The following is a 21108-nucleotide window of genomic DNA, read 5'->3' on the forward strand; positions in this document are numbered from 1 at the left end:
CAATAATAATTTGTACGTTTATATAATATAATAATATTACATCGTGTTAAAATGTATTAATTTCACAGCAAGTTGTGAAAACAAATAATGTGGTAAATATATGATAATATAAACAAAATCATCGAAAATCTGTTAAAAGAATAGCTTCATTAATTTTATTAACAATAGCAACCAACAAACTTCATTGAACTGTCTAAAAATTGAACTGAATGCATACGTTTCGTAAGATCTAGGTAATACTTTATAATTTTGTTTTCTTGGAATTTTAAAAAAATAGTTTACGTCAGTGTACACTCGTTACAAAATTGGAGCAATTAAATTTATAACACGATATTTCATGTTTCTGAAGTTATTAACATCGACCTCCGATAAGATAGCAACGAACTTCTGTGACATAGGCATATAAAACATAAGTGGTATTGCATATTTTTACTTCATCCTTGATAAGGAAGCCCGACAATTCTTATTAATTAGGTATTAAAGTCTTTACTTGGAAGTATTTTTTTCATGGTATAAAAAATTCTGGCAAAAATGTTTAATAGATAGGAAATATAAAAACAATGGGGTAGTTTAAAAGTACCAAAACTACCCAGATAATGCCATTTCTCTTTGTGGTCTTTATGTCCAACTAATTTAAACTATTTACGTTCCCATCTCTAACGCAGTTGTTATTACCACTTCGAGAACTTGTAAATTTTAATAAAAATTATAATGAAACTTTTTAATTTTGAACTGTTCGGACCCTATGAAGGTGTTGTCGAAAATTTCTTGAACATGTAGCATTTACCTATTCATAGATACTTTAAGTATTATTAAGGTTAAAAATGGGATTCATCCTCTAATTTTCTACCCTTAGCTTCGAGTTATCAAATAATACTTCTTTAATTAGTATTTCTTTGTGAATGAACATTTATGTATTTATTTCAGTAAAAATTGGTTAAATGTTACAAAGTGCCTCAATATCTATGCTTTTCAAAGGAATAACAAAAATTATGAAACAGTACTATCAACATATTTTTAATTAACCCCCCGGATATAGGTAAGTTCTGCCTTCTTGCCGATTTAAACCACTCTGAAACTGCTTTGTGTACAATTTCATACACAGGCTTGTTTAGCCTCTTGATATTCCCACTTGCACTATCATTTTCCACTGCGGTGATAATTGAGTGCTTATTCTTTAAAATAGTAGAAACTGTACTTGCCGGAATACCGTACTTCAAAGTTACATATATATATTTCTTGAGCCACTTTCCACTTCCTTTATAAGCTTAAATTTTTGACCAACAGACAATGTTTTTAAAGTACGTTTTGATGACATATTAACACACGCAAAAATGTCTTTAATGCAATATATAAATGAAATAGGCACAGTATTTTTTACATTTTGTTAGTAGTAACTAGTAAGTCAAACAAGTGAACTTAGTAAGCGCAGAAACTGAACTGCCTGCGTTAAAAAGCGGCCGAAATTACGGGATTCCCCCAGAAAATTCGACTTATCAAAGTTGGCGCAAAATATTTCGTTCGAGTTATCAAGATATTCGAGTAATCGAAGTTCGAGTAATCAAGACAAATTTACACGCATTTCCTACTTTTGACGCTATTGCCAATCAATTTGGTTCGACTTATCAAAAATTCGAGTTATCGAAGTTCGACTGTATACAAGGAGTTTCTGAAATAAAGAGCAAGTTTGCAGGAGATAGTAAGGCACAAAACAAAACAATTAAGTAAATGTTTCAAAGTTCACTATTTTCAATTCAATCAAATAATAATAAAATAATTAGCAGAGTCCGTGTTGTATTTCATTTGTATTTTTGACAGCATTGTTTCTTATTTGTTAGATTAAATTAAGTCTGATTGACAATGTTTAGCTCTTTGTACTTTTATGCACATAGTCGATCCAAGTGATTGGCAGTAGACCAAGGTGTCAGTGTCACAGGTCAGTGCAGAATAGTATTATTAATTTAATTATTTTAAAAAACGTGTCAGATGAAATGAACAAGACCAAGACCAAAACGGGCATGTATTAGTCTAAGATACATTTTCACCATGAGAAAACAGCTCCATAAAATTACATTAACTATTTATGTTACAAATCGTGGACGAAGGGGAGGAGGAGAAGGATTATAAGCGTTTGAAATGTGATGTTATAGGCCAATGATGATGATGATAGGGAAGGTTAAAAATAAGGAGGTGCTAGAAGGAGTAGGAGAAAAGAGGGCGCTGTGGAAGTTAATAAGAAATAAGCAAGATAGATTAGTAGGATACCATCTCAGGCATAAAGAACTAGTCAGAGGCATATTAAAAGAAACAGGAGTTAAGAGGAGTAAAGGTAGATTTAAATGAGATGACTGTTCACAAATATGGTAGTTAAGGATGTGGGATGTACTAGTTTAAGGAAAAGCGAAGATTGACTCAGGATACGAAAGAGTGGAGGTGTATGTCCAACCTTAGGACTGACGACCTTTTGATGGTGGCCTACCTATTAATGTTATTATTGCAGAATATATATTTTACATACGATATTGTTTGATATTCATTATCATCTTCATAGAGTCTTCAGTCAATGACTGGCTGAACTCATACCTCTGCTCCTTCCTAAATACTACAACATTTCAAATCTCTATTTGTGATCAGTAATCTACTGTATGCTATCATCTGCCCCCTAAATAACATAAGCTGACATGTTAAATTTAGAAACATTTTATTTTTACCCTACAATTAAACATAAGCTACCTAATTGTTGATAGAAAATCACCGTTTTAGAGGCCCTCGAATTGACAGCTATAATTACATTTTCTATTTATGCAGAATTTTCGCCAGACATGTGATGATCATCAATAAAGGACATACAGACATATTTCAAATGCAGGAGACAGGTACTTTAAAAATTAAATCAGCACGTGTTCTTGGTAGTCGCTATACATGTACTCTTATTATGTAATTTACAATATGTGTAATAAGTATAGGTACTCAAAAGCGTCCGTTGCTCGAGGGCCGAAATTGATTGAGATGACACGGTGTCGCTGTCATTACAACTACACTTTGAGCCAATTAAAGGGAACTCTGAAGCTAATAACAAGGACGATGTAAAAGCTCTTTCTTCATAATTTGATTTCAAAACCATTAGCGTATCGACTGATAGAGCGAATATAACGGTCCCTTAGTATTTGGTGTTGATAAGATATAGATAGATGTAAATGACGATACTTTTTGCTATTTTTAACATTATGGAATTTAATAGGACCTTGTCTACGAAATCTATAACCACTTAGGGTACTCTGATTCAAAAGCAAATCACTGAATATGGAGTATGGTAGTTCAAACGTTTATTTCAACATTTTTGAAAAGAAAAAGTTTTTGCAGAAGGTGTTTTTAAAAATTTCACGTTAAAAGGGTAATGCAGATTCTCTTGAAATTTTATGATACAGGTATTAAATAAATACAGTCGAACTTCGATAACTCGAACTGCGATGTGACACATAAAAACTTCGAGTTATCAAATAATACTTCTTTAATTAGTATTTCTTTGTGAATGAACATTTATGTATTTATTTCAGTAAAAATTGGTTAAATGTTACATAAGTGCCTTAATATCTATGCTTTTCAAAGGAATAACAAAAATTATGAAACAGTACTATCAACATATTTTTAATTAACCCCCCGGATATAGGTAAGTTCTGCCTTCTTGCCGATTTAAACCACTCTAAAACTGCTTTGTCTACATTTTCATACACAGGCTTTTTTAGCCACTTGCACTATCATTTTCCACTGCGGTGATAATTGAGTGCTTATTCTTTAAAATAGTAGAAACTGTACTTGCCGGAATACCGTACTTCAAAGTTACATATATATATATTTCTTGAGCCACTTTCCACTTCCTTTATAAGCTTAAATTTTTGACCAACAGACAATGTTTTTAAAGTACGTTTTGATGACATATTAACACACGCAAAAATGTCTTTAATGCAATATATAAATGAAATAGGCACAGTATTTTTTACATTTTGTTAGTAGTAACTAGTAAGTCAAACAAGTGAACTTAGTAAGCGCAGAAACTGAACTGCCTGCGTTAAAAAGCGGCCGAAATTACGGGATTCCCCCAGAAAATTCGACTTATCAAAGTTGGCGCAAAATATTTCGTTCGAGTTATCAAGATATTCGAGTAATCGAAGTTCGAGTAATCAAGACAAATTTACACGCATTTCCTATTTTTGACGCTTTTGCGAATCAATTTGGTTCGACTTATCAAAAATTCGAGTTATCGAAGTTCGACTGTATACAAGGAGTTTCTGAAATAAAGAGCAAGTTTGCAGAAGATAGTAAGGCACAAAACAAAACAATTAAGTAAATGTTTCAAAGTTCACTATTTTCAATTCAATCAAATAATAATAAAATAATTAGCAGAGTCCGTGTTGTATTTCATTTGTATTTTTGACAGCATTGTTTCTTATTTGTTAGATTAAATTAAGTCTGATTGACAATGTTTAGCTCTTTGTACTTTTATGCACATAGTCGATCCAAGTGATTGGCAGTAGACCAAGGTGTCAGTGTCACAGGTCAGTGCAGAATAGTATTATTAATTTAATTATTTTAAAAAACGTGTCAGATGAAATGAACAAGACCAAGACCAAAACGGGCATGTATTAGTCTAAGATACATTTTCACCATGAGAAAACAGCTCCATAAAATTACATTAACTATTTATGTTACAAATCGTGGACGAAGGGGAGGAGGAGAAGGATTATAAGCGTTTGAAATGTGATGTTATAGGCCAATGATGATGATGATAGGGAAGGTTAAAAATAAGGAGGTGCTAGAAGGAGTAGGAGAAAAGAGGGCGCTGTGGAAGTTAATAAGAAATAAGCAAGATAGATTAGTAGGATACCATCTCAGGCATAAAGAACTAGTCAGAGGCATATTAAAAGAAACAGGAGTTAAGAGGAGTAAAGGTAGATTTAAATGAGATGACTGTTCACAAATATGGTAGTTAAGGATGTGGGATGTACTAGTTTAAGGAAAAGCGAAGATTGACTCAGGATACGAAAGAGTGGAGGTGTATGTCCAACCTTAGGACTGACGACCTTTTGATGGTGGCCTACCTATTAATGTTATTATTGCAGAATATATATTTTACATACGATATTGTTTGATATTCATTATCATCTTCATAGAGTCTTCAGTCAATGACTGGCTGAACTCATACCTCTGCTCCTTCCTAAATACTACAACATTTCAAATCTCCATTTGTGATCAGTAATCTACTGTATGCTATCATCTGCCCCCATTTACTCCTGTTTCCACTTCTAATATGTTTCTAACTCTTCTTCGTGTTTCCAAAAGGTGTCCTGGCTCCTTTATCTCTTTTTGCTTACTGACTCCCATAGCACCATGTGTTTTCCTACCTTTCTCAATACCTCCCCATTTCTAACCTGTTATTTTCGTAATATTTTTATCACCCCTCCATAACACCAAGCTCGTAAGCAGAGTAGTGTTATGTCTACCATCCGTTCCATCTAGTATTGTTATTATTATTGTATGAAGTATGAACTAATAGCACCGATGCCCAAAATAGGAACTGGAAAATGTGTTTACCCACATATATAGATGTAGGATATCTGCTACTGTGATCTTTGACATCGTTCTTACGATATGCATTATATTGATTTTTCAATCAAAAAGTGAGCTACAACTTTCCTTTAGTACTTTCTCGTCGATAGCACCACTTAAATTTTAAATAATGCTCTTAAAGCTTCTTCAACTTATCATATTTGTGAATTACAAGTGAACATAGTCTAAAGTTAATAAAATTATTGTGTTACATGGTTCTAGTCGATATTAAGGGTGCGACATTTTTTATCATGTTGAATTTCCACTAGTTTGTTTATCCGATTTATCTCATATTCATTTCTCGATAATATAGATAATAAATTAGCATATTTCATAAAAATTGTAAAACATTATGAAATTAAAAACAATTACAATTAAAGATCAGTAGTATCTGGTCAGGACATCTTTTGGTATTGATTGACAATGGTAAAATATTAGAATGCTTAAATGTGGCAATGATATAAAAGTGTTATTGTTAGCATACCGCAAGGAGTTAGTTTGCCAGAAGAGTACGGAATGAAAATAAATGAAAATAAATAAAAATAAATCAAAAATATTGCTTGTAAGGGAGGTAAAAATAGGTTTAGAACTAATATAAAAATTGGAGACGAATAACTAGGTTTTCAATATCTAGAAAGTCAAAAAACTCAGAACAGTTAATTTAGAAATTCGAAAAAACCCAATAAAAAAATTAGAGAACATATCTATGTGGTATAGGAGGATGATGAAAATACCGTGGATAGGTTAGAAATAAGGATGTGCTGGATGAGCTACGAAATCAATAAAGAATAGGAGAGGTAGTATAGTAGGACACCTGAGATATGATGGGCTAGGTCAGAGATCGGCAAACTATTAAGCTGGAAGAGTCATTCGCAATAAAAATATTGTTTCATGAATTTCAAAGAGCCACGAATTTTTAATTCGGCTTTTACAAGACTAAAATTATATTAAAAAAATCAATGTTAACGATGACCTTGCATTTCTCTAGAAAGCTTTGTAAATCTGGCACATAACTGGTGGATTTTAGTTTAAGACTTGACTCTAAATTTTGATTAGTTAGTTCTTCGCCATCGTCAGCATACCAAAAGTCATTTTTTTATTGGGTCATAGCATTCCAAAAGACTTTTCCAAGTATCGAAAATTGGTGCCTCAGGCTTAGGCATCCCTTTTTAAGCTGGGCACTTATGTTGCGATATAGACATTTCTGTACTGTAAATTTTCGGAAAATTATTCGATTTAAGGTATTAAAATTAAAATCGCGTTCTTAATATTATCTTANGTATCGAAAATTGGTCCCTCAGGCTTAGGCATCCCTTTTTGAGCTGGCCACTTATGTTGCGATATCAAGAGAATTTCTGCATTTCCAGCTCTTCTAAGGTACTACTTAGACTCTTCGAATTCCACAAATCTTTGCTTTTTAAATCTAGCAATTGAATTTAATGGAGTGAAAATACAATTGTGTGGTTTTATGAAACCATGATGAAAATAAAACTTTTCGGATTGTAGGCATTTAACTGTAAATTTTCGGAAAATTATTCGATTTAAGGTATTAAAATTAAAATCGCGTCCTTAATCTTATCTTAATGATTGAAAAATGAGAATGATATTGGAAAATCAATAGTAGACATAATATCCAACTATAAAATACATGATAAATACAATCAATAAGACGATAGATTTAAATCACTTTGAACTTCAGTTATTCTATCAATAACTTTTTCTTCGCTTTGAGTTTCACAGCCCATAAATGTAATTGTCATGCACTTGCACGAATGAGTGAGAATATAAATGCTGCACGGTTAGCTCATGCGAGCATGGGCGCTGCCATATTGGCCTTTGCTGCTCTGCCGAGCGCATTTCAGTTTTACCCCTACTCCGCGGCCGGCTGTAGTGCGACATGCGATAGATGAACGAAAAAATTTGAGGCGATGCAATAAAAGTTTCACTTTAAAATTTACTTTTTTGCTGTTTCCTTGAAAGGGTTGGCAATGAAAGCCAAGATAGGCTTATTAGTTTTGAACAAATCAAATCGTTCAGTGAAGTCATCCTTCATTGTTTTGATCGTTCTTGTGAAAGAACCATCAGTGTCAATATAAGCACTGCTTCCATCCCAATGTTTCCTTGAGGTCTGGAAATGTAATAGTGTGTCCATCTCCATATGTTCTGCCAAACGAAGCAATTTATTTTCAAAACCAACTACTTCTTCTAGTACAGAAAATGCTGTGTTTCATTTTCCGTGAAGCTTTAGATTCAGTTCGTTGAGATATATTATAACGTCAGTCATAAAATGCAAGTCTCTTGCTTTAGGTGTACAGTGCGCTGCGTGTCTCTCCGTTAATTATTTAAGGGAACTTGCAGAACCGCAATTGTTTCTTGAAAGAGCCGCATGCGGTTTGCCGACCCCTGGGCCAGCTAGAGACACATGGGAAGTATAAACAGAAGTAACCCTGCTTTCACACAGACGGTTTTCTAACGGCAACCGTGCCGTGCCGTGCCGTAATTTCATTTTGCTTTGCGTTCACACTGCACACGGTTTTTCACGGTTTAGTTTTGTTTTGATACATGACCAAAATGGACGAATGAAAAAAACGCATGTTGTTACTAATTATATGGCATAATCGCAGAAAAACACAAAAAACAAGAAGATTTTGGATTCATCCACTACTTGAAAACAGACAATTGATGGGTGAACTTGTAACATTATTTCATGAGCTACGAGAGGATAGCTCCAAATTTTTTAATTATTTTCGAATGTCCATTAGGAGTTTCGATGAATTATGCGTAAAATTGCAAGATGATTTAAAAATTAGTAATAGTCATCAAAATTAATTGACAATGATTACGCTTTATTTAATATCAAGAGGGAAATAAAAAAAAATTGAGTATCAATCAGAAAACAATCTATCAGAAATAGAAAAAGGTTTTCCTTTCTGTTATGTAACGCTTTGATACCAAAAGAAATCAAATTATTAAAGTTTTCACTGTCTAGCTTATAAGAGATAAAAGAAGATTGTAATATATATCTGTACAAAACCTTGTTTCTTCAAAAATATCCGAGAAAATTTAAATGCTCATATTCAATATATCCTTTGTATTATCTTCCCCAATGATATATTATTAAGAAAGGAGGTAAATTTTTCTTAATTATATAATCTCTACCGATGCTTGGAGTAAGATTTTTACCTTGATAAAGACACTGTTCCAAATATTTTCACAGAGAATAATAATAATAATAGAAAGACAGATACAAAAGAATTCGAGTAGAAATATTTACAAAAGGGTGTAATATAATGTTTAGTCAAATATATGTTTTAAATTAAATATAGCGGTGTTATTATCCGCCACACTATATAATTTCTTCTGTTAACTGCACAATTCAGAGAGAAAAACGATCCTGAAAACAATTTTTGCCGTGTGAACACACGGCACGTGTGAATACTTCTATACACTTGCTTGTCTCACTGTTGCCGTGCACGGCCACGGCGCCGTGCCGTTGCAGTCCCCATGCCGTGCTGTGACGGCAGCCGTGCACGGCCACGGTAGCAAACCGTGCTGTGTGAACGCTTTCATATAATCCAATGTATTACTATTATACACGGCACGGTTGCCGTGCACGGCCACGGCAAAAAACCGTCTGTGTGAAAGCAGGGTAAATGGTGTTAGAGAGAGACTTATATTAGATCACTATCCACAAATACATGGTTAGAGATGTGGAATGTTATTGTTTTCGGGAAATGAGAAATGGAGATGCGTGTCCAATCAGGATTCAAATTTACAGCCTTATGATGATGATGTTGATAAATATTTAATCTTTATCCATTGGAAAGATTTGCTACTGTGCAGGTTAACAGGAAACTACGAAAAGGAAAGCAATAAAAGCAATATCAATTTATTTCTCATTTATGTTTTTTATGTTTTGTACAAAAGGAAGTATAGATAAAATTTTGAAACCGACCGCCAGAACCTGAACAGTATCATATAGATATTGTAGGTAGCAGTACTAACCAGAGGTTACACCTCCCTGTAACCTCTGGTTAGTACTGCTACCTTGGGGATAGTTGTTAAGCTTAATATAAATAATNTATAACTGCCTGGTTAGAATTATATCTTTAAACAGGCGTTTTGCTTTCCTAAATTCCTGAGAATGTCGAACTTTCTTTAGTCCGATGCTAGCATGCTGAAATTCTACTTATCTGCATCTCTTTCTATTACACATCAATAGATGTAATGTTATTCCTTTTTCTTTATTAGTGTCCGCTGCAATTCGTACCTGACATCTCTTTTCTGTGTTTACGATATTCAATACAACGTTTGTTGTAAGTAAAAGTAGGCGTTCTGTCAGCAACTGTTCTAGTCGAGTTAGTATGTTGAAAAAAGAAAATAAATGCGATAGTTATAGGGTTGTTCGGAAAGTCATTTCGTTTTTTTTTGTGGAAATGAAAGACAGTTTTCGTATAATAAACAAATACTTTATTAAATTATATATTGACCGTTCTGGTCCAACACCTTTTGCCATCTTTCTGGTAGTAGCATAATTCCACGCTCATAAAATTTTTGGTCTTTGCTGGCAAAAAACTGATCGAGGAGGTTTTTGACCTCCTCATTTGAGGTGAAGGTTTTACCGTCTAAAAAATTTTGGAGTGACCGGAACAAATAATAATCCGATGGTGCCAGGTCTGGAGAATATGGTGGGTGTAGCATTGTATCCCATTCAAGCTGTAAAAGCTTTTGGCGAGTGACCAAACTTGTGTGAGGTCTCGCGTTGTCTTGGTGAAACACTACACCTTTCCTGTTGATTAGTTCTGACCTTTTCTGTTGAAGTGCATCATTCAGTTTGTCCAGCTGATGACAGTAGACTTCCGAATTAATCGTTGTGTTATCCGGTAAAAGCTAAAAAAAAACGATTCCTTTAAAATCCCACCAAACAGACAGCATCACCTTTTTTTGGTGAATATCGGCTTTGGAAATGGTTTGAGCCGGTTCATCTTTTTTGCTCCATGACCTCTTGCGTTTGACGTTGTTGTATACAACCCATTTTTCGTCCCCAGTGATGATGCGCTTCAAAAACGGATCATTTTCGTGACGTTTGAGAAGCGAATCGCAGACGTCAATGCGGCGACACAGATTTCTCTCTGTGAGAACATGGGGAACCCATACATCGAGCTTCGAGGATAATCCCAGGCCTTTCAAGTGGTCATAAACTGTTGAATTTGATAAATTTAACCTCAATCCGATCTCACGTGTTGTTATTCGCCGGTTCACATCAACTAATGCCTTTATCGCGTCTTTATCAGCTTCAACCGGCCTTCCCGAACGTGGTGCATCTTCGACATCAAAATTGCCGGATCGAAATTTAGCGAACCAGTTCTGGCACTGGCGTACTGTCAACACACCTTCTCCATACACATCAGTCAATTTCTTTCTGGCTTGAACAGCATTTTTACCCTTTCTGTAGTAAAACAGTAAGATATGTCGAAAATGCTGCTTATCGCTCTCCATATTTAAAAGGGCACCAACCAAAAACTACTGCGTAGAATTAATTGGAATTTTTCACACACAAGCCTTGCTATATGAGCTCTCAAAGCATATAAAAATTATACGGCTTAAATGTGAAGTTGAGTGCAAAAAAATACAATTAAATCCTCCGTCGGGAAAAAACGAAATGACTTTCCGAACAACCCTATACATTGCAGACTATGCCAATTTTGAACGTCCCAACTATACCTAGAATCACAACTAGAATTCGAAAGCGCCATATTAAACGTGGTGTTCCATTTAAAATAACGAAGCTGATGTCAACTTCCGGAAGTGCTACATAGATGCTGTTATTTTAATTGAGGAGAGCATACCCAACAACATCATTGTACAAATATTCAAATTTTAAATCGAAGTAGTTTCTGAAATATTCTAATGGGCCGTCACCAAAAGATGTACCCTTTTTCTCAAAATTACAAAATCTAATACAAAACTCCAATAATTGTAACAAAAAAAATGTAATACCACTAAAGGAAGAACTTACCACCCCCATTTTTGTAGCAAAGATAAGGGAAACGCCAAACGTTTGCTAAGTCCACAGCAAATCCAATAACGGATAAAAGGAAATCAACTTTTTTACCCCACGTTTCCCTGTCGTCTGTGGTGGAATTTGGGGGTCCTCCAAGTCCGGTGGACGCATACTTTAATTGAAGCCTTCCGGACATGCTGGTGCCCTGAAAAATAAGAGGGCAGAGTTAAACTTTCGCATTTGTCCCGTTTGTTAAACCTGAAACCTTCATTAGGCACCCTTATAAAACATTTTCAAACGATTTACACAAATAAACCACTTTTTTTTGTTTATGTGAAACAGTAAAGAGCTCTGGTGCTGTTCTCATAGAAATAACAAATTACATATACAAAGGTATTTTCGATAAGCACTTTTACTTCTAACATTATTGTAGGAGATCTTATGTTTTTTTACTTTATTTTATACGACAGCCTCTAAATATTTCCGTCTAAAAAAAAATAGTGCCTTTTTCAACACTGAAACGTATATTTTGCCTAAGTTTCTGCTTCATAGAAATTTATTGTCAAAGAAAAAAAATAAAAAACCGAAAAACCGGTTTTCCGTTTTTTTTTTTGTAGAAAATATCGAGAACAACTTTTTTCGATAGGATACACAAAAATCGCGAAAAGCTGTTTTCCCTCTTTTACAACAGCTTTTGTTCGACAATATCAGAGTGCTGTAACGAATTATTTCTTTTTTCTAATGTTTACGTCTATTTCTACCAGACTATTAGGAAATATTACTGTTACGTAACATAAAATAATAATAGCAATATTCAGTAAGAAAAGTAATTAATTGTTTAAATTAAATTAAACAAAAGTAATTATAACGTAAAAGGAACTGTATCATAACTTATTTTTTGATGCAACTAATATGTTCCCAATTTACGAACTCTTATACTAATTAAAATGATAAGAAATTTAAAATTATGTACTTATAAGTAAATGCATTTGAATTGTCTTATTCGAAATTATTGTTTGAACTTTTGGTATACATACATACGTGGATGACATGGTAGCTTGTTTTAAAGGAGCACAAAGATTATTTTATTTTAACAACACAATCTACCCAAATATCAAATTCACCTTAAAAATATGTGTAGAAAAATATAAATCAGTTTTTATCTCAAAAATAATGGGTACCATGATAGACAGGGCCTTTTCAATTCCTCTCTCCAATTGTATAAGTTGAAGTGAATTAGAATGTGATTCCTTCTATGTAAGCCATTTATTATGACCTGAGCTAAAGGTCATTAGGGACCGAAAGGATAACAAATTCTCAAAAGAATAATATAAGAGTTAGCATTATTTTTGGACGAGGTTATTAACCGGTACAGTACCGGTAACTAAAGGCTATTCACTGGTACCGTACCAGTGACTAAAAGCTACTCACTGGTACCGTACCGGTGACTAAAAAGCAAACGTTGCTTGTTGATCAATAAAACATCTACATGGTTTATGAAACTATAAGACTAACGAGTGGCGAGTAGTTTCTTAGTCATCGGTACAGTACCGGTGAATAGACACATCGCTATTTTATTGTCTAGCTAACGTTACGATTAGCATGCGTGAATCTTATCAGGGCTACAAAGATTGTCCAATATAAGAAACCGGAAAACAACATTGTGAAAGGTACAAAAAGTACAATCGAATTCAGAACTTCCTCTTTTGAAGTTAGTTGAAAAGGCGAATATTTTCATCTATAAGGGATTACGTAGTAGATGTCTCTTTATTGTGTAAAAATTGATGTAAATATAGATAGAATCTCTAGTTTGATTTTTAATCACTCCAATCGGCTGTATTTAAGTCCCGTTATATTAAAACGTTAAATGCATTTGTGAACTAATCCGATATGAAAAGAAGGTTCCTAATCCTAAAGGGTCAGAATTGAACAAACACGCTATCCTTTTAACGTAGTAGTCAGAAAATTTAAATGATACACGATGTAGATTGTAGAGGAATGCGAGTTCTGTCTAAGTCTAACAAGAGAAAATGTGTTCGTTAGCAAATCTATTACTATTGGAAGAAGTGAAAGAAGAAAATTCACAGAAGGAGAGCAAGAAAAAGGAGAAAATGAATAAAAAAGAACGTGGCACAATTTTGAGCACAAAATAGACAAAATTCGAGAAGGAAAAGATGAATATGGATATAGGAGAAGATACAAAAAAAAATGCGACCAAACAGAACTGCACAAAATGTTGAGACTGGTAATTGTTTATATTACAACGGCGACGTGTAGCCGTGAGTTAGCTTAATAAACAGTCATGGATGGAAAATCATAAATCTATTAGATATGTGTTCGATAGTCGCCGATAGACTTTGTTTAGTCTGTAAGAAAACGGTTATTCATATAGAAATAACATGTACGGAAATACTTAAGCAGTCTTTAGTTTTTAGTCTTGGTTCAGCTCTCATTTTGTGAACAGCACATGTACTTATCAATTAAATTATCCTAAGTAAACTACTGTTTCCATTTTTTCATCGCAACTCTGACACAAAAGAAATAAAATTAGCACATATTGAAGAGAAAATAAAAATCATAATAATCACAATAAGATATGAAATGGATGAGAAGAGATCTCTAAAAAGAGAGATATGGAAGAATAGAAAGTGAATGAAATAAGTAGATGCAAAATAGGAAATGAAATTAAAATGATAAGAGAAGAAAAAGAAAGAGAAACAAAACGAAAAAAAGAAAGAAATACAATAAGTAGCGTAGATAGTACAGAAACCATGAAAAATCAGCGAGTTGATCACTAAAAAATGGAAATAAAATCCAGAAATAAAAATAATTTGTAAAGTTACAAGATTACACAATACTGTAAAAGTACAAGTGGAAACAATAGAAGAAAAAATAGATTGGAAAGAAGAAAATTTGTGTCAAAGGAAGCCAAACGTTGATTAAGAATCACAAAAAGAATAAAGATCCGGAAAATGTTCTGACAATCTGCAAAGATCAGAAGACACAGTGGAATGGAGGAGGAATTGAGGAAATAATATAATCTAAAATAAGTGACAGCGAAAGAAAAAAGTGTTAATTTGTGAAAAAGTAATTCAAACTGAAAGGAATTACACCCATTAATAACTCGAACATTTTAATTATTACTGATAGAGTAATATCCCCTAAAAATTCATTAGAAACTTATGTGAACCATTGTTCAATATTTAGTTTGATAATAAGTATCTCGCTTCAATTGACAACAACTTATAGATGGTATCTAGTAGCAATTAAGCCAATTTTTAAGACAATAGATTGTGAAGCAATTCAAAGAACTTGGGAGAACTTTTGTTTCACTTGCAAAATGATTTTGGTCCGTATTTCTTCCAGCGTGCTCATGTGGAAATCATACAGAGCGCTTTGTCTTTCTGAAAATGGAAAACGCTTCAAATGTTCTTTTCGTGTGCTGTACCTAGTTAAATATCGGTCAATTTTGAAGTAATAGTTGTAAGAATGGTGTCATAATCGTTTTTTTACGTAATTATGTGCTAATAAATTATTAATCCCAAAATATATTGCATTAGTTTCCAACATTCTATTGATTACAAATATGAAATTTAATATCTACTAAACGGCACACAGTAAAAACAAGACCTTTGTGTTTCTTCATTCGTGTTTTAACCATAAACCTGAAACTTTGAGAATTGCTTCGTTATATAGAGACTGACAAACTTTTTATCGGCGAAAATTCTCGATTTTGGGGCCTTATTCTAGTAATTTTTAACCAAACATAGATTTCACAATGTATTACATGAAACAAAAAATATTTTAATAAGAAAAAAAGGAGCGAGCGCGCAAGAAGTGAAACTTATTTAGATTGTATATTATAATAGTATTTTTTAATTAAACTACAGCATTAACTGATTATTAAATATATATGTATGATCTTGCGCGTGATCTAGCTACTTCAAATTGAATCAATGCTAGCAAATAAATCAGAACTCACTGAACGAATGTAGCAAGTATACTTCATTTACTTTCTCTAGTGATGGCCCCCTCCCAATGTCTTGTATGCGCGCTGGCAAAATCGTAGGTAGGGAGAAAAAAGTTCATTATACTCTCGACTGTTGTTCATTAAACATACTTTTTCATACAGTACCTGCCAAAAGTTTCGTTCAATCATGAATAGTAGCGCGAGTCAAAAACAAGCTTTAAAGCCTTTAATATATCTTCAAATTGGTACCAATAACAGCACATTTGAGCAATGCAATTGTAGTGGATAAAATGGTCAATTTTTTCGTGCAGTCACGCGACTTAAGTGTTACTTCACTTTCTTGTTGATTAATTGAAAAATGAAAGATATATCCAAATTTTGTACGAGGGTGGATTGATAAGTTTCCGGCCTAACCAAGAGATGACGCCACTAGGCCTACCTTGAGGTGACATTCTATAGTACCATCCTTGGATAGCTTGTAGCTATAGTTTCAGCCCGATCTCCTTGCTAGTGTAGGTTTGACAGCACGCTGAACAAGACGCCTCTGTGGTTTTCGTAAAAATGGAAAAGCAGGAAAATCGTGCTGTCATCAAATACTTTTATTTGAAGGGGTTAACGCCGAAGGAAATTAAAAAAGAGATGGACTCAACACTGGGGACATCCTCCCCGTCATATTCAACCGTTAAGCAGTGGGTTTCCGAGTTTAAAAAGGGTCGTGTGAGCACCTCTGATGGGCCTCGCTCAGGACGCCCCGTTGAGGTCACAACTCCAGATATGATCGAAAAAATTCATCAAATAGTGCTGGGAGACCGCAGATTGAAAGTGCGTGAGATAGCTGAGACCTGTAAGATGTCATATGAACGTGTGCAACATATTTTGCACCAACATTTGCATATGGAAAAGCTCTGTGCAAGATGGGTGCCGCGTTTGCTAACAGTCGACCAAAAATTGATTCGAAAAAACATTTCTACCGCAAATTTGTCATTGTATAAGCGTAATCCAAGCGAATTTTTGCGTCGATTCGTAACCGTTGACGAAACGTGGGTCCACCACTACACTCCTGAAACCAAAGAACAGTCTAAACAGTGGATTGGACCAGGGGAACCAACTCCAAAGAAGGCAAAAACAATTTTTTCGGCGAACAAGGTTATGGCTACTGTTTTTTGGGATGCAAGAGGTATTATATACATTGATTACCTTGCAAAGGGTAATACTATCACTGGTCAATACTACGCAGACTTATTGCAACGTTTGAGCCACGAGGTGAAAATTAAACGACCTCATCTGGCGAAGAAAAAAATCTTGTTTCATCACGATAACGCACCAGCGCACACGTCAATCGTTGCGACGGCTAAAATCAACGATCTAAAGTTTGAATTGATGCCGCACCCTCCTTACTCTCCAGACCTAGCCCCGAGTGACTATTTTCTGTTCCCTAATCTCAAAAAATGGCTTGGCGGTAAGAGATTTGCGGACAATGAAGAAGTAATCGAAGCTGTAAATGGTTATTTTGAGGAGCTTGACGAATCAGTCTATAGAGATGGCATTAATAGACTGGAACACCGCTATGAGAAATGTATCAGCCTTGGAGGAGATTATGTTGAGAAATAAAAAAAAAAAATTTTTAAAAACCTTGTTTTTCTTGGTCAGGCCGGAAACTTATCAATCCACCCTCGTATATTCGTTTGTTTCAATGATTGAAGCAAATCCCTTCATTTATGATCACATATGTGGTGAATATTCAATTAGGAATCTGTGAGAGAAGATCTCGGAAAGGACATTGTATGCACTGTGTTTGGTTTTGCAGTAGGGATGTATTAGGTGTCTTCTTTTTTCGGACGGTTTTCATTAATATTGATTAAATTTACTAAATCTAATAAATCTACATCGAAAAAAGTTAAGCCATACCACTGTCATGCCATTTTAGGAAGCAATTCCAACCAAAGGCGGCTTTCAGATTAGAATATAGAGTTTACAAAACGCCCTGTATTCTTTAGGCTAAAAGGAGACACACGAGTACCATGCATTTTCTTTTCATCATCATGAGGTCGTCAGTCCTAAGACTGATTGGACACGCACCTCAACTCCTTCCTATCCTGAGCTAATCTTCCAATTTCCTTAAAACTGGAACATTCCACATCCTTAACTATATGCTAACAGTAATCTAATCTAGGTCTACCTCTACTCCTCTTATCTCCTCATTCTGCCTCTAATATGTCTCTCACTAGACCTTCATGCCTGAGAAGGTGTCCCACCAACCTACCTCGTCTATTTTTTACTGACTTCCATAGAGTCCTCTATTCTCCTATTCATTGTAGTATCTCTTCATTTCTCATCTTCCAGCACCACATTTAGGACGCTTCTAACCTTTTCTTTTCCGTCTCTCCCACCGTCCATGTTTCGCACCCGTACAGCGCCGCGTTCCTCACATACACTTTTAACAATCTTTTTCTAATTTCTAAATTAACCGTTCGCGAGCACAAAAGTAAATTCTTTTTATTGAAGACGACTCGACCCTACGTTATCGTCTACTTTATATCCCTACTACTCCTTCCGTTCTGACTTATCTGACTTCCTAGATACTTAAAATCAGCCACTTCTTCTAATATTTCGTCTCCTATCTGTATATTCGCTCTTTCCCTACTTTTTCTTCCCTTGCATACCAGTATTTTTGTTTTAGTTTTATTTATTTTCATAGAATACTGTTTCGTCAATACCACTTCCATTTTATTTAAAGCTATCTCTAGGTCCTCCTTGCTAATACTGCTATATCATCTGCAAATCTAAGCATACTAATCTTTTGCCCCTGTATAGTTGTACTGTCTTTAATGATGTTGATCGCGTCTTCGATGTATAGATTAAAAAGTAGCGGTGACAGTGTGCATCTCTATCTGACTCCCTTCCTAATATTTCCTTCTCTACGTTACAGCCCCATCTGTATAACTGCCTGCTGCTCTTTATACAAACTGAGTATCACTCTTCCATCTTTGTAACTCATCCCTACATTTTTAAGTATATTTAACATCTTATCCCATTTGTCAAAAGCTATCTCTAAATCTACAAATCCTATGTACGCCCTCTTTCCTTTTTCTGTCGTTTTTTCTATTGTTAAAAAAAGGCGGAAATCGTTTCAAAATTGAAAAATGACGAAATCTATACATACATGTCTGTATCTCTTTACCTTTGCCTGTAACGACTTCCGGATAAAACGACGAAATTACAGTGGTCCCTTCGTCGTCGTTATACCCGAAATCCTCTGTACAAGAACACGACTTTTTCAGGAACACGAATATAAATTTACACTAAGTACGCTAAAATAATAAATTCCAATAAATCTGAAAAACTAAACAATCAGCTCCCTTTTATATTGTTTTTCCTTAATTTCTCTATGAACACTATCGGAATATAATGCAAATCACGAAACCAAAAAATAACATGGCGTATCGTATCTACTTTGTAATAGCATTAGAGATAGTTAACAATAAAAGAGCAACATCTTCTAGACATGCAGTAAAAATCTGAAAACTAGAACTCACGTACCACTTATATAAAACGTAAGTGGCTAATCGTGTCATAGTTAATTAAATTACTTAAAAATTTATTTTGCACTTATTTGAAGTCACACGCATTTACTTAACTTAAATAACAAAATATTTTCATTATAACATATTCTGCAAGCAATCTATTATATAATTAATAATAATAATAATTTATTTCTATTTAATTAATTTTGTTTTTAAATGTAACGTTAAGGTGGGTAGGTACATAATAAGAAGCGCCTGTTTGTAAAATGTTAATTTTTGTTTTACCATTATTGTGAAAGGTACGCCTTTTGGAGTGGTCCTTATTTTTTATGACTTTTTTATGTTCCCAACGGTTCATAGAGTTCGAAATTAATAAAAAACTTAACGTTAAATCGTGCCAATCTGTAATATAAGTTTCNTTCGGTTTATCTAACCATCTTCTATAACTATAAATAAAAAACAATTTTTTTTAGTCTGAAGATGATTGAATAAACCGAAACGTTTCAAAAACATACAGTTGCGTAATTATTTGACCGACACCCTGCGGAAAACTACATAATAGTAACGGTCAGGAATCTAACTTAAATTTTGTATCAATGTTATCAAAAAATAAAACTTTCCAAAAACTTTCTTTACCTTATGTGTTGAAAGCGAATGTGACACTGTTGCACCATCTCATCTACCGCCAAAGCGTGTAGATGACAGCAAAGCTGGAATCACTCTGACCCATCGTGGGGTGCTACTGGAGGTAGACGTATCACAAGAAGTGGAGGAAAATTGCTCTTTAACACTCTCATATTACTTCAATGGTCACAATGTACACATGCGCCCTTATAGCATTGCAAAAATGTGCGTATCAAAGTCCAATTCTTTTTGTTTTTTTTTTATGAATATTTGTAATAAAAGAAACATTTTCGTACTAAATTTGAGGACAAAACAGTTCAAAACGTTTTTAAAAATGTATTCATACGTATGTTTTGAACATTTTTTTTTACATTTATTTTGAACACATGTTTTAAACGCTTCAGATTTGTTTTAAACAAATTATTTAGCATGAAGTGTTGACGTCATTCACTGTTGTATTTTTCAACAGTGTTTAAAGTACGAGCGAAATTAATAAAAAACTTAACGTTAAATCGTGCCAATCTGTAATATAAGTTTCTGAATGTTAAGTTATTATTTCCAGAGGAAGGATATTATTTCTAATAAGAAATATTTAAACTGAATATGAGTGAATTTATTTATTAGAAATAATATCCTTCCTCTCGAAATAATAACTTAACACTGAACGACATGACGCTTTCTGTATTGCATAATCAATTTTTTTATTTTACACTTGCCAAACTTCAAACGTACGTATAATGCTAACTAACTATTCCTAGCAACTTTTACAGATTTTTATTTTATTATTATTCATTTCGAACTCTGGGAGTACAAGAATTCAAAAATTGTCTAAATAAGAACCAACCTATAACATATACAAATTCAGAACATTTATAGATTCTGATATCGATCCTTTGTGAAGCATTATTTAAATAAATAAATATCTACACAAACAGAGCTCCTTTTAAACTTTACTCCACAATTACTGTTTTAGGCTATTGAGTCATTCTAAATCGTATCTAGGTACTAAATTATGGTTGAACATGCCTTTGCATTTCCACATTATCCATATATACTCTGGAATTGTGTAAATAGGAAGGCATGCCCAATAATAATTTAGCACCTACTATGATAAATTAAGTATTAATTGTTAACCAAAAATTGCAGTAAAACATTAAAAAAGAAAAATTTTTGCACCTTTGAAAGGTTAGATTATGATTAGTTTTCATATTTTTCTCTCTACACGAAGAAAATGAAAAATGAGAATTTACGTAAATAATAAAACGATATTTACAATTTATCCCACTAGCTCGTTGCTTCGTAAACGAAAATAATAAAAATTACAATTTTTTGATACAAATTTATAAAAATAAAATTCCAGCAGAAATAAATTTACTAGG

At 33.8% G+C, this 21108-nt stretch overlaps 1 protein-coding gene and 1 long non-coding RNA gene across 3 annotated transcripts in view; one reads left to right on the forward strand and one right to left on the reverse strand.

Annotated features, from left to right (window-relative positions):
• LOC108740341 (sodium-dependent dopamine transporter) overlaps positions 1-19937 on the reverse strand; it is a 76719-nt gene extending 56782 nt beyond the window's left edge. Inside the window, exons 1-2 of the mRNA XM_025975283.1 lie at positions 19742-19937; positions 11627-11816 (exon numbers count right to left, since the gene is read on the reverse strand). Coding sequence (XP_025831068.1) covers positions 11627-11807 — 181 coding nt within the window. The 5' untranslated portion in view covers positions 11808-11816; positions 19742-19937. The remainder of the gene's footprint in view (positions 1-11626; positions 11817-19741) is intronic.
• LOC108740360 overlaps positions 1-21108 on the forward strand; it is an 85161-nt gene that overhangs the window by 52398 nt on the left and 11655 nt on the right. The window lies entirely within an intron of this gene.

This window comes from Agrilus planipennis, unplaced genomic scaffold (genome assembly GCF_000699045.2).
Source record: "Agrilus planipennis isolate EAB-ADULT unplaced genomic scaffold, Apla_2.0 scaffold271, whole genome shotgun sequence".
Taxonomy (NCBI): Eukaryota; Metazoa; Arthropoda; class Insecta; order Coleoptera; family Buprestidae; genus Agrilus; species Agrilus planipennis.